We start from the raw sequence: 14,733 nt of genomic DNA on the forward strand, positions 1-14,733 counted from the left end.
ATTTTAAGCAATATATACAGTGTGACTTCAATTTCATTAGAGATAACTAAAAGGTAAGACAGCAAACTATTAACACATGAAATTAGGAGTCATTATTTTCATCATTAAATCCCAAAAGGTAGAAATTACATATACCCAAGTCTCAGAATAAATTAAAAGATGTCTGCTCACTTGAAAATAAGGTACATATAAAAAAATTCACGTATTTTATGTAATTATGCATAATGTGATAGATAATAAATTATATTTTAACTTAAAGAAATATTTACATAACATCTTTCCTAAATTATGAACAGGTCAAGAAAAATATATTAAAGAGACATATCAATTTTATCAAAATATATGGGGGTCTACAAAAGAAAAACTTACCACTCTAAACACTTTAGTAATTAAGAAAAAGAAAAGCAGGAGAACAATGAACTGAGATTTTAGAAATGGAACAAAATTTCAAGCTAAAAAATAAATGACAGGGGCTTCCCTGGTGGCGCAGTGGTTGGGAGTCCGCCTGCCGATGCAGGGGGCGTGGGTTCGTGCCCTGGTCCGGGAGGATCCCGCGTGCCGCGGAGCGGCTGGGCCCGTGAGCCATGGCCGCTGGGCCTGTGCGTCCGGAGCCTGTGCTCCACAACGGGAGAGGCCACAGCAGTGAGAGGCCCGCATACCGCAAAAAAATAAATAAATAAATAAAAATTAAAAATAAATGACAATAATAATCTCAAAAGAAGAGATAAACAAAATGGAAAACATAGCAGAAAAAAAGCTAATTCATTGAAAAAAATACAACACAAATCAATATCCTCATTCATTTGTAAAAGGAAAGAAAATATGAATTAATAAAATAAAAAATATAATTAATACAAAAGATTGAGAGCTTTTATGGTAGACTATTCTCTATTATTTATTGACACATTTGGAATTAAAATGGATGGTTATGTAAAAAGATAACAAATCAAAACCGATAAAACAAATTTTAAAACAGGCACAAAAAGATAAACCCAAAACAAAGGGAATGCGAAAATTTATCAAGTAATAAACAGAAAAGAGCACTGATGAAGTTATTTAAACATAGAGTACATAAATTGTGACGTATTAATAAAATGTAGTATCATGACACAGCAATGAAAATCCACAAACTATTGCTGCTACAACAAAGATGCATCTCACGAAAACAATACAGAATTAAAGCCAGACACACACAAAATATGTACTCTATGACTCCACCTATATAAACCATGGTTAATATTTTAGAAACCTAATCTATGTTGTAAAAAGTCAATTTAATGTTTACGCTGGGGATGGGAGGAAATGGTGTGACTGGAAGCAAGCATGAGAGGGGTTTTGTGGGTTGCTGGTCATGTTTTATTTCTTGACATGCATAATGGCTACCTGGGTATATCCACTTAGTCATAATTCATCAATTCATTAAGCTTGTGCACTTTTCTTAATGTGTAGTATAATTTGATAAGTTTATTTTAAAAAATCAAGTTCAAAGTAATAACATCTTTTAAAATATGAGAAAAGCAAAGAAACCCAATCATCTCTCAAATTTACCATAACACTAGAAATGTGATTAAATATATCTCAAAAAAACACAGTGTCACTACAAGGAAGAAATAACAATTGAGGGAAAGGCTATCTTACCAATTAAGCAAAAGGATTTCACACACTTTGATTTGACCCCACATTCCCATTTTTTATTTTAAAGCATAATTTTTGACCTGCCAATTCCACATCTAGAACTCTATCCCACAGAAATAGAAATATGCTAGACTATTGCACAAAATTTTTTTTTACTGCTGCTTTACATATAATAACCATCACTGAAGGTTACTTTTTTGCCCCATACCTTCAAATTTTCCTAGATATTTTATTTTGCTTATGTAAAAACCTGTAAAAGAAGTGAACTCAACAAAGGGCAACTTATTTCTCTGATTTATGCTGTTTTTACCACCTTCAAGTTTCCTATATTTGTATCCAATATCTTCAGTTCTAGTCGTTTCCTTTCTCTAACCTAACCTTTCTCTAACCCTAAAGCACTAGAGTATTTCCTCCACCTCAGGAAATTACCAGATGCAGCAGGACATTACATAATAATAAAAGGGCCAATCCACCAAGAAGACAGAGCAAGCCTAAATGCACCAAACAATGAAGGTGCAAAATATATAAAACTAAAACTGTTCAAAATGAAAGGAGAACTCAACAATGCCATCAACCAACAGAATCCAATCAACATTTATAGAACACCCAACTCACAACAGCAGAATATACATTCTTTCCAAGAGCCCATGGAACATACATGAAGATAGACCAAATCTTGGGCCATTAAAAAACATCAACAAATTTAAAGTAATTGAAATGAATACAGAGCATGTTCTCCAAAAATAATGAAATCAAACTGAAATCAATAACAAAATGATAACTGGAAAATATACCCACACTTGGAAGTTAAACAACACACTTATAAATAATCCATGGATCAAAGAAAAAGTCTTTTTTTTTTTTTTTTTTTGTGGTACGCGGGCCTCTCACTATTGTGGCCTCTCCCGTTGCGGAGCACAGGCTCCGGACGCGCAGGCTCAGCGGCCATGGCTCACGGCCCCAGCCGCTCCACGGCATGTGGGATCTTCCCGGACCGGGGGACGAATCCGTGTCCCCTGCATCGGCAGGTGGACTCTCAACCACTGCGCCACCAGGGAAGCCCTCAAAGAGGAAGTCTTAAAGGCAAAAACACATTGAACTGAATGAAAATTAAAACATGCCATATCAAAATTTGTGGGACACAGCTAAACCAGTCTTGAGAGGGAAGTTTATTGCACTAAATGCCTACATTAGAAAAGAGAAAAGGTTTCCAGTAATCTGTCTCACCTCAACTTAGAAAATGTACAAAATAAATCCAAAGGAAGTGAAGGAAAAAATAAAAATAGCAGAAACAGATGAAATTGAAAACAGAAAAATACAGAAAAATCAGTGAAACAGATGGCTCTTTAAAAAGATAAATAACATGACAAACCTCTAGCAAGACTGAAAAAAAAAAAGACACAAATCAACATGAGGAAACAGAGAATATCACTACAGATCCTGCAGACATCAAAAGGATAATAAGGGAATACTATGAACTCTACATATATAAAACAATTTAGATGAAATGAACCACTTCTCCAAAAAACACAAACTACCACAACTCATCAAATGAAATGGATAATTTAAATAGCCCTATCACCATTCAGGAAATTGAAAGCATATTTTTTAAAACTCCCCAAAAATATATCTCTAGGCCTTTATAGTTTCATTGGAGAATTCTACCAAATGTTTAAAGCACTAAAATCAATTCTACACAATCTCTTTTAGAAGACCAAAAGGAAACTGTTTCCAATTCATTTTAAGCTAGTATTATTCTAGTTTAAAATACCAAAACCAGACAAAGACAGTACAAAAAAGAAAACTACAAATCAGTATAACTTATGAATATATACCCAAAAATCTTTAACAAAATGTTAGCAAATAAAATCCAGCAATATAGAAAAAGAATTACACACCATGAACAAGTGGGGTTTATACCAGGAATGCAAGGCTGCTTCAATATTTGAAAATCAACCCATGCAATATACCATATTAACAGACTAAAGAAGAACAATCACATGATCACATCAATTGGCGCAGAAAAAGCATTTGACAAAATACAAGACTCATTCACACACACACACACACACACACACACAAATCTTAGAAAAATAGGAATAGAAGAGAATTTCCTCAACTTGATTAAAAAAACATCTAAAAAAATATACAGCTAACATTATACTTTGTGGCAAAACAGTGGACACTTTCTCCTTAGGATAGGGAACAAGGTAAGGAAGCTTGCCCTCATTACATTTATTTAACATAGTCCTAGAAGTCCTACCCACTGCAATAAGGGGGAAATAAAAGCCATAAAGTTCAGAAAAGAAGAAATAAAACTGTTCCTATTTGCAGATGACATGACTGTTTACATAAAAAAATCCCAAAGAATCTAACAACAACAACAGCAAAAACACACACTTAGAACTTTTAAGTAGGGGACTTCCCTGGTGGCACAGTGGTTGAGAATCTGCTTGCCAATGCAGGGGACACAGGTTTGATCCCTGGTCCAGGAAGATCCCACATGCCATGGAGCAACTAAGCCCGTGTGCCACAACTACTGAGCCCATGCGCTGCAACTACTGAAGCCTGCACTCCTAGAGCCCACGCTCCACAAGAGAAGCCACCACAATGAGAAGCCCGCACACTGCAACAAAGAGTATCCCCTGCTCGCCACAACTACAGAAAGCCTGCACGCAGCAACAAAGACCCAATGCAGCCCCCCAAAAAATGAACTTGTAAGTAAATTCAGCAAGGTTGCAGGACACAAGACAAACATCCAAAAAAAATGAATTGTATTTCTATATACTACCAATAAACACATGGAGACCAAAATTTAAAATTAGATACCCTTTACAATTGCTCAAAAAAGTGAGACATTTAGGTGTAAATTAACAAAACATGTACAGGACTTATATGCTAAAAACTACACAATGCTGATGAAAGAAAACAAAGATCTAAATAAATGGAGAGATATACTATGTTTATGAATTGGAAGACTCAAATACAGTAAAGATGGTAACTCTCCCTAAGTTATCATATAGGTTTAACACAGCTCCTGTCAAATCCTAACAAGATTTTTTTTGTATAGATGAAGACAAGATTATTCTAAACTTTATATGAAAAGGCAAAGGAACTAGAATAGCTAAAACAATCATGAAAAATAAGAATAAAGTTGGAGGGATCAGCCTACCCAAATTCAAAATTTATTATATACATATAGTAATGAAGACAGTTGTGGTACTGACAAAGGGATAGACATATAGATCAGTGGAACAGAACAGAGAATCCAGAAAGAGACCCACAGAGTATGCCCAACTGGTTTTTTACAAAGGTGAAAAAGTGATTAAATGGAAGAAAGATAGCCATTTCCACAAAGGGTGCTAGAGCAGTTGGACATCCATAGGCAAAAAAAAAATGAACATCGACCTAAGTTTTAAACCTCATACAAAAAAAAATTAACTTAAATATAAAATATAAAACTTTTAGGAAAAAAAAGAAAACCTTCAGGATCTAGGGCTAGGCAAACAGTTCTTAACACCAAAAGCACAAGCAATAAAAGAAAACTTTGATAAATTCTATTTCATTAAAACTTTCCCTCTGCAAAAGACCATGTTAAGAGAAAAAAAAGACAAGCCATAGAGTGGGATAAAATACTAGGAAACCACATATTTGACAAAGGACTAGAATATGTAAAGCACTCTCAAAACCTAACAGAAAAAGAAAGCAATCTTACTAGAAAATGGCAAAAGACATGAAAAGTTGTTTAATATCATTAGCCATCAGGAATATGCAAATTAAACTAGAAGACGGCAGTACACACTAATCAGAATGGCTAAAATTAAAAATAGTGACAACACCAAATGCTGGCAAGAATGCAGAGAAACTGAATCATGCCTACATTGCTGGTAGGAATATAAAATCTACACTTATCATTAGTATAGTCGTCAGGCCTCCCCCAATTCTAGTTATCAACAACTTTGAGTCCCAAACAATACTGAAATAAAGTATAGGTGCATCCTTGTGGTATAACAAGAAATGTATTTGGTCTTTGTTCCTGGCACAGAGCTCCTAAAACACCTGAAAGTTCCAGAGCCACAGGAGTCTCTTTTAAGTTATTCATATACAGAGGCCCTTTTGAGCACACCTGACTTTATGCTATGAGTTGACTTAGGGTGGAGCCCCTAGACAGCCTCAGGATGGGGCCAATCACCAGAAAAACCAAATGATTAGAGGATTAGAACTTTCAGTCCTACTCACTGACTTCTGCGGGGGTGGGGGGGTGTCAAGGTGTGCCTAGAGATTAAGCCCTATAAAAACTGTTGAACAAGGAGAGAACTTCCAGGTTGGTTAAAAAAAAAAAAAATCCACATTCTGGGAGAGTAACAAAACCCTGTTCCACAATAACAGAAGCTCCTATTTCAGGACTCTTCTGGACCTGGCCCTATGCACCTCTTCATCTGGCTGTTCATCTGTATCTTTTACAATATCCTTTATTGTAAACTGGTAAATGTAAGTAAATGTTTCCCTGAGCTTCATGAGACATAATTTTAGCAAAATATCAGATCCCAGGAGGTGGTCTGGGAAACCAGAGGTATGAGTGACCTGGACTTACGACTGGGACTTGTGACTGGCACCTGAGGGGGTGGAGGGCAGTCTTGTGGGATTGAGCCCTTAACCTGTGGGATTTGATACTATCACCACCGAGACAGTGTCAGAATTGAGTTAAATTTGTAGGACACCAGTGAACATCCACTGAGAATTGGAGAATTACTTGGTGTGGTGAGAAAAACCCACATATCTGGTGTCAGAAGTATTGAAAGTAGAGGATAAAAATAGTTTTCCCTTACAATCCTCCTTTTAGAACATCCAATTTATGAACAGCCAGATTTATCCCCAAAACAATATATCAGTTTGCCAAAAGATATGTTACCTTTAAGGATCTCTATGTGGTATGTTTCCTCGGCACATTTTAAAGGATTCTTTTCATTAAAATTCCACTTACCCCTCCTTCTTCAGAATCTCATCTGCTTAAGAGCAAATAACTCCTCTCTCCAGTTTCACAGCGAGGCTTAGTCATGTGACCTACTCAGGGTAGACCTACTTGGGTAGCAGCAGTCCCGCGTCCTAACTGCTAAACCAGGGCTCTTGCCCAAGTCCATCATTTCTGTATTCCCACTTTAAAAAATTATCATTCTTGTGGAATTCTTTCCACATGGACCTCACCTTATCCAGAAAATGTTAACTCTGCTGAACCCTGCAAAATACAGCCCTCATGAAACCCAGAAACAGAAGCACTTTGGACAGCTGCTTTATAATCTGAGGAACACTCAAGTCCACCAAGCAGTCAGATGGGAGAACAGGCCTTCCAGGCTGGAGCTGGCTGCCGTCTGTTTCCAGCTCTGTCACTGCCTGGATATTCAACTTCACCAGCTATCTTACTTAACTATGTCTTGCCTTTTTTACCTTAAGTAAAACAGCAACAAAAAAAATTTTATTTCGTCCTCACTGATGGAAAGAGTCTAATGAGACAATATAATCCTTCATGTTCCTCAAGAGTGAAGTAAAAACTACACATGTGGCTGCATAATTAATAAAAACCATTCCAGGATCATCTTTCTTTGGGATTCAAATTCTTCTCATTCTTTACAATTCCTCTTTCAAAGGAAGCAGTTTTATTTAAGAGATTAACAAATCTGCCAGAAGTCACAGAGTCTGACCTGTGTCTCATCCCCTTCTGAATCTTTATGCAGTTTTCTTAGTACCTCATGCTGCTATTCCCAACCATTAGGGATACAAGGAAAAGAAAAAGGTTAATAATTAAGTCTAGTAGACCAGGGTTTTTCAACATCAGCACTGATATTTTGGACAGAATACTTCTTTGTGTGAGGAGCTGTCCAGTGCATTGTAGGATGTTTAGCAGCATCCCTGGGCTCCACCCACTAGGTGCCAGGAGCAGCCTCCCAGTTGTGACAACCAAAAATGTCTCCAAACACTGCCAAATATCCCCTGGGGAACAAAACTGCCCCTGGTTAAGAACCACTACATTATACATATAACACACAAATATTTGGAAGCCATCACCTAAAAGGAAACCTTTAGACTGAAAAGAAAACAGAAAAGACATAATTCTCTTTAAATATTTGAAAAGTTTCCATATAGAAGCAGGAAAAGATTTCAAATGCCAGAGAATAGAACTATACCAGTGGACAGAAGTTACATAATAATAAAACCAGCTCACATCTATTCTTCCTACACACCAGGCACTGTTGAGTGCACTTTCAAATATTATTTAATCCTCACAATAACCCTCTGAAGTCAGTAGTATTGGCCCCACTTTACAGATGAAAAAACTGAGGCTCAGGAGGTCCAACAGCTAATAGCAAAAGCAGAACCCCATCTCAAACTGAGATCTAACTGAGCTCAAGCTCTTAACTCCCAAGGTACTACGACCATAACAAATGAAGATTTTACCTCCACATAATAAAGAAAATGAAGAACTTTTTGACTTAAAAGCTGTTTCTTTCACCAACAATGATTCCTGCAGCCACCATCTCAATCCTATCCATTCAGATCAGAAAATCCATAGAGCTTTCCTTCATAACCTCAGGGGAAGCCTCTGCTCTAACTCTGCTGAGCCCCTTTACAACTTCCTACTTCAAAGTACTCAGGCTACTCTCTCAGCTCTTCCTTAGAAAGCTCCTCGAGAGTGTGGCAACTAGCTTCTCGCATTTACAACTCCACAAAGCCTTGCACATACTGGGGCTCAATAAACCTTTTCTGAATGACTGTTCCAGAGGTACCACCCCCACCCTCCAAAGCTCACACCAGAGGGGATATTTAAGCAAGCACCTTCAGGAGATATAATTCTTGCATTTGAGCTGAAGATTTTATTGCAAATGCTGAGTTTTTTCCAACTCTCAGAATCTGAGTCAGGAAGAGTCAGAAAGGAATATGACAGATAAGACAGTCCGTTGGCTACATGTCCAATCAAGCTACCACAGACTCGTTTGACTATGATCACATATCATGTGTCAGGGGCTACATGTATTTATGTATATGTGTGCATGTATACACACTTATACTTACACTTGGGTATGTATACAAAGACACATATATATGTCTATGAACGCCTGTATATACGTATACCTCAGTTCCCTCTTTAGAAATTAAGCAAATGTCTATAGTGTTCCTGAGGCCTTGAATCCAGCCAAGGAAGTCTAAATTAGGGGTCTCTTTTTTCCCCCTAGTATATTAATAAGGTAAGGCAAATAAGGCTATACACAGTATTCCTCATAAAATACCAGCACATGTGCCAACCAGTGCTACCTTCCCCAGGTACCAGAGTCTGGTATCTTTTCAGGAAAATGCCAAGTGGCCAAGCCCCGTTCATGTGTGTGGCAGTGAAGAAATGCTCATGAACAGTGCACGGGGGAGAAAAGGAAACATCACTAAATTGTATCTTATGGGCACTATATTTCCATTAGAAATTGCAGGTCTCCAGGCTAAAGTACTTCTATTTCTCTTTTTTAAAAAAAGCTATTCCCAGTGTTCCACAGAAGTAGAAGCCTGTCTTCTTACCACAACCAGCTAGTGGTGAGTTCTCTAGGCTAATTTAGGGGTGAAGGGGAGAGTTGGCTGGGAAGGCCAGAGAGTAGAGCAGTCAAGCAATTGCTTTGCCCAAGGGCCAGACTCAAAATAAAGGCAAGGAATGTTGAGAGGAAGAGCACCTGGCATAAACCATGCTAGGGGGTCCCTCAACTTCTTCAGTGTTTTTGAGCAGTACAGTGAGGGCAGTAACAATCATGCACCAACACAAGCCTCTGTTACTGTCACCTGGTTCCTCTCCATGGTACAGAGGTTCATCTGATTCTTTCCTTCCTAATCTTCTATCTCCATCAATGACATGGCATTTTCCGCTTATGTGCAACCAATCACCATTCAAGAGAAGCAGAAATGTAACCATCCAGAAGGTGCATTCAGACTGATGATGAAATAGGCTGGCCACCTTGCACAGGAGCCAGTGCAAAATTAAACACATCAACAGGGCCCAGAAAGCTTTGAGGACCAACCACAAACCCTCTCCTCCTTCAATTTGCAGATAGGTTTTTCCTTTTTTTTCTTGAACTGATTTTCCCAATTTGGGATAACCAGACAGAAGCTTTTAAATATATGAGTCATTTCAGGGGGCCAGTTGAAACTCGGAGACAATTCAACTTCATATGGGTTTAAATGGGGCTTTATTTTTCATCTATCCACCTTCGCAGGGCAAAAAGAGAGCTTGGAAGCCTATAGTTTAGCACTTGTCACCAATCCTTTACTAAAGTCAAGGCAATTAGGCCCATGATTGTTAAAATTTTATCTCAAAGCTCCTGTCCTGCACAAATCAATCACAGCCACTGCTGAAAAAAAACACAGAATTTTAAAAGATTCTTTAATCCACACCCAAGGAGATGTGTGGGGGCTGCCGAGAAATCATGACGACAGGGACAGCCGGTGGTGTCCAAGGGGGCAGCTGCTTCTGAGACCTGTTTTGGGACAGTGGACAAAACCAACCAGTGGTACTTTTCTCTCCAAATTTCTTTCCATCTTTACATCTGCCGATTCACCACATTTCGGTCCAACAAACTGTTTTTCTCCATTGCGAGGTTTACAGCGAGAGCAAGAGGGACTCAAGACAAGCGAGGGGGCGATGTCTGGGATATGTTGCAACACGTAATGCTGGAAAACGTGTAGCTGTTTACTACCAGCTCCCGGGAGACGCCGAGCGCCGAGCGCAGAAGAGCTCAGCCCCTGGTGCGCGGCCCCGCCTCCCACACAGCCTCCTGCGCGTTCGTTCGGGTGTGGGGGCGACACGCAATGAGCCCTCCCCAACGCGCCCCGGAGGCTCCTTGTGCGCCGGCCCCCAGGGCATGAGCTAGGTCTCCCTTCGCGCCCCACGCCCACGCTGCGCGCTGCCTGCCCCGTAGTTACCTCGGAGGCCGGGGTTGTCGTCTCTGGCCCGAATCTTTCGGATTTTGACAGGGCGCCCGCTCAGAGTAGACAGGACCAGACGCTGGCGCAAGAAGTTGCAGCCCGCGTAGCTGAGGGAGTGCGCCTGGGTCGCCATGTGCACGCCCTCTGCAACGGCGCGGGCGGCCGGGGCGAGGCGACTTCGGACGGGCGCGGGTATCGCGGCGACGGCGGCGGCGACGGCGGCGACGGCGACGGCGACAGCGGCAGTGGCGGCCCGGGCTCCCTCCCTCAGCCCCGCAGCCCCAGGCGCGTCCACGTGGTTTGGAACAGGAAGGGAGAGAGACGATACACCGGGTCAGAGGGGAGTGGGGCGGAGCCGGTGACCGCCTCTCCGCCTCCCAGCCCGGCTGGGGGCGGACCCCGCACCGGGCCACTCCGCTATTGGCTGGTGCAGGATCAGGGCGGTGCCCGGGGCGCACCGCTATAGGCCTGCACTGGGGCTAGGCGGTGCCTGGGCCACGCTACCATTGGCCTGCGCTGGAGCTGGGCGGTGCCCGGGCCCCGGCAACAGCGCTTGGCTGGAGGAGCGCGGGACGGGGGAGCGGCCTGGGAGCGGAGGCGATGGAGCACGCCTTTCCCACCAGTTTCCGCGGGGTCTTTCCCCGCGTGGGGGCAAGGGGAGGCGATGGACTGGGTTTGAGTTCCTCCTACATGCCCGGTACTTAGCCACACTACTTACGGCAACCTCTGGGATGTGTATGCTATTAGCTCCCCCGCCTTTTTCTTAATAGAAAACAGGATTGGCGCGCTTTACCCTGTTGCAGACACCGTGCTGAGCGCGCAGCCGGCCCTATGCCCTCGCGCCCGCTGTAATCCTGAAAGGTAGTGCCATTCCCGCCCTACACTTGGGGAAAGACTCGAGGAACATTGCAAGGCTGGCAGTGGCAGCATGCACAGGAACCAAGGTCTTCCGACACCAGGCCATTACTTATGAGACACCAAGCTTTGCCCTTTTCACATCAGTGGCTTCCCTTTGCAGCCACTGTGCTTTTTGCCAAGTCAGGTCCTCCCATTTTGCATTCCTCAAAATGGATAGTTGTAATAACTTACACACACACACACATAGCTCTTCCCTCTTTCCCATCCTCTTCTAATCTTGCACACCAAAAGCTTCCCAAAGATTGGATTATGTCACTCCTCTGCTCAACAACCTTCAAAGATAACGCAGTTATCTATAAAATGATTACAAACTTGGGAGTCCAATACCATAATACGGTTGGTTTGTAGCGATTCTTGGACAATGTCACCAGATTATGAGTTCCAGAACACATGGGGGAAGAGGGGGTTCTGGAAGGGGTCAGAGCTTGAGTAAGATTAAAGAAGGTGGCTAGCGTTATGCGGTAAGACTCAGTTATGAGGAACCACTGGAAGGTCTGAACTCCTATAGGGTGACAGGTTATTAGAGGTGTATGTTGAGTTTAACAGAATCAGCCCTGAAGTTCATTGAGGGAGGTGGGTAATCCATGCACATTATTGCCATTTCTTGAGACTTCTTTTAGGAAGTTGACAGTATTGAAAACTCCAGGACCTCTGAAGGCCTCCCTTGAATCCTGCTGTGGAGGATGCCAAAGCAAGGAAAGGAACCATCACACCAGGAGTGTATGTTTTGTATATCATCTCATCTTAATTACTCAACAACCTTAAAAAACAACTAATATCTTCTGTAGCAACCCCTGTCTGTGCCCTGTTCATATCCCTTCAGCTCTTACTATTTTCAGTGCAAACGTGCTTAATTATCCTCCAACAGCACCTAGATCTCTTTGTCTGAGGGTTTTTCCCACCTGTATGGAACTCAGCAGGGCAAAGGTGCTGGCAATTAATGCCCCGCCCCCCCTCCCCCAGAGTCCTCAACCAATGGCTGATGGGAGTTGATGTATAAATATCCCAGCGCCTTTAAACTTTGAGTGAGATAGCTCTGAGACATAGATTCTACAGCGTTTCCCCAGGGACCCTCAGAGATTTTAATCTTCAGTTGCCTACAGCAGGGGTCCCCAACGCCGGTAGAGGTCCGAGACCCATTACGAACAGGACCGCACAGCAGGAGGTGAGCGGCAGGCGAGCAAGCAAACTTCATCTGCCGCTCCGCGCCGCTCGCATTACCGCCTGCACCATCCCGCCCCCACCATCCCCCGTGGAAAAATTGTCTTCCACGAAACCGGTCCCTGGTGCCAAAAAGGTTGGTGACTGCTGGCCTACAGGGGTTACTTGCTTAAGTACCTTTTACTGGCTTCCTTCCCTTCCCCGTATCCTTCCTAGCTCCCTAATGATATTTCGTGGGATTAATTCTCAAATAAACTACTTTCACTCAAATTATTGCCTCAGGGTCTTCTTCTGGGCACCTCCAATATAAGTTCTGATTTTTAATATTTGAGAACTGAGGTTCAGAGAGAATAAATGACTTGTTTAAAGTGACATCACTAATAAATGGCAGAACCAGAATAAAAACTTTGTCTGCCTCTCACTGTCTGTCTGTCTCTGTCATCTCATATCTTTGGAACCCTGAACCTCTAATAAGAAGTCTGGCTACCATGAAGCTGCCATGCCAGAGAGACCACAAAGATTTAGTGCCAGCTGTTCCAGCTGACAGCATCAGCTGTCAGACATGGGAGTGAGGAAGCCTTCAGATGATTCCAGTCCCCAGCCAGCCTCTGACAAGTCTTTGGAGTCACCCTAGCTGACACCATATGGAGCACAGATAAGCTATCCTCACTGAGGCCTGCCCAAATTGAGCTAAATAAATGATTGTTACTATTTTAAGCTATGGGTTCAGGGGTAGTTTGTTACACAGTAATGGATAATGAAACTACATATCCCCGAATCCCCTTCCCTGCATAATTCTGGGTTAGCAAACCACAAGAAACATCTTGCATGAGATTTCAAAGGCAAACGTAAAGTCACAGCCACATTTTTTATGTTTGAAAGGTCACTGCAGGGTACCAGGCTCTCTTGCAGCTCACGTAGTTACCTTGTTGGCATGGAGCAGCAGCCAGGCCCAAAGCTCCTCCAGCTTCCACCTGATCCTACTTAGCAACTCCGATTCCTGGGCCAGCTGTGTATCTACCTCCATGACAAAGGACACCATCTTCTGCTGGTCACTCCCATCATTGGAGTCAGAGGCTTGGAGTCAGTGAGAGACTGATGCAAGTTCCAGCTCATCCTGCTGACTTTGGGCTCTATCACCAGGCGCAAAGACGACAGCCTCATACAGACTGTGAAACCAGCCCTCACAATAGCATAAGGTCAGATCCCTACAATAAACCTCTAGTGAGTGGTTCTGCTTTTTTTTTTTTTTTTTGCGGTACGCGGGCCTCTCACTGTTGTAGGCTCTCCCGTTGTGGAGGACAGGGTCTGGACACGCAGGCTCAGCAGCCATGGCTCACGGGCCCAGCCACTCCGCGGCATGTGGGATCTTCCCGGATCGGGGAATGAACCCATGTTCCCTGCATCGGCAGGCGGACTCTCAACCACTGCGCCACCCGGGAAGCCCGGTTCTGCTTTTCTGTTTGAACCCTGACTAGTGCACAAGCCATTACTGAAAGCCTACTGAAATTAAGGCTCTATGCTAAAGGCTTTAGACACATGATCTCATTTGGTCCTCACACCAACTACTTCAAAAGTTGGGTTGTAAGTACATAGGGGTTTATAATACAGTTCTCTCTACTTTTGTTTATTTTCAAAATCGTCCATTACAACTTTTTAAATCTGCTCATAGATTTTTCTTTCACACTAAATGATAAATTACATATACCTTGCTTTGTAATCACTTCCACAAATACTTCCACTTTAATAATGATAAAAGTGTGCTTGGCTCAGTAGTGGATTTGGGGGCCAGAGTAGAAACAGATTCTTCCCAGTCCATAAAGAAAGTTACTCAACATCACACCTCTACCCACTCTGCTATCTCATCATCTCTTTTATTCAAATCATAATGGTTCAATGGGCTTTTTCTCACCTCAGCCTGGAACTAATGCTTACACCACTCCAATTTTAGGATGAATGTTTGTGTCCTGTGCTCCTCCTTTGGGCTCCCACAATAACTATTCACAAGTACATTTCTGCATATATATCGTCCTTTTTAAAATTATTTATTTATTTTTGGCTGCA

The 14,733-nt window shown here is 42.1% G+C and overlaps 1 protein-coding gene across 1 annotated transcript in view; it reads right to left on the reverse strand.

Annotated features, from left to right (window-relative positions):
- The window catches only part of RCL1 (RNA terminal phosphate cyclase like 1), a 62,127-nt gene extending 51,222 nt beyond the window's left edge, over positions 1-10,905 (reverse strand). Inside the window, exon 1 of the mRNA XM_029201385.1 lies at positions 10,588-10,905. Within this exon, the coding sequence (XP_029057218.1) occupies positions 10,588-10,723 (136 nt within the window). The 5' untranslated portion in view covers positions 10,724-10,905. The remainder of the gene's footprint in view (positions 1-10,587) is intronic.
- Between the last annotated feature and the right edge of the window lie 3,828 nt (positions 10,906-14,733).

The sequence above is a fragment of the Monodon monoceros genome, unplaced genomic scaffold (genome assembly GCF_005190385.1).
Source record: "Monodon monoceros isolate NGI ecotype Baffin Bay Population unplaced genomic scaffold, NGI_Narwhal_1 Super_Scaffold_5, whole genome shotgun sequence".
NCBI classification, from domain to species: domain Eukaryota; kingdom Metazoa; phylum Chordata; class Mammalia; order Artiodactyla; family Monodontidae; genus Monodon; species Monodon monoceros.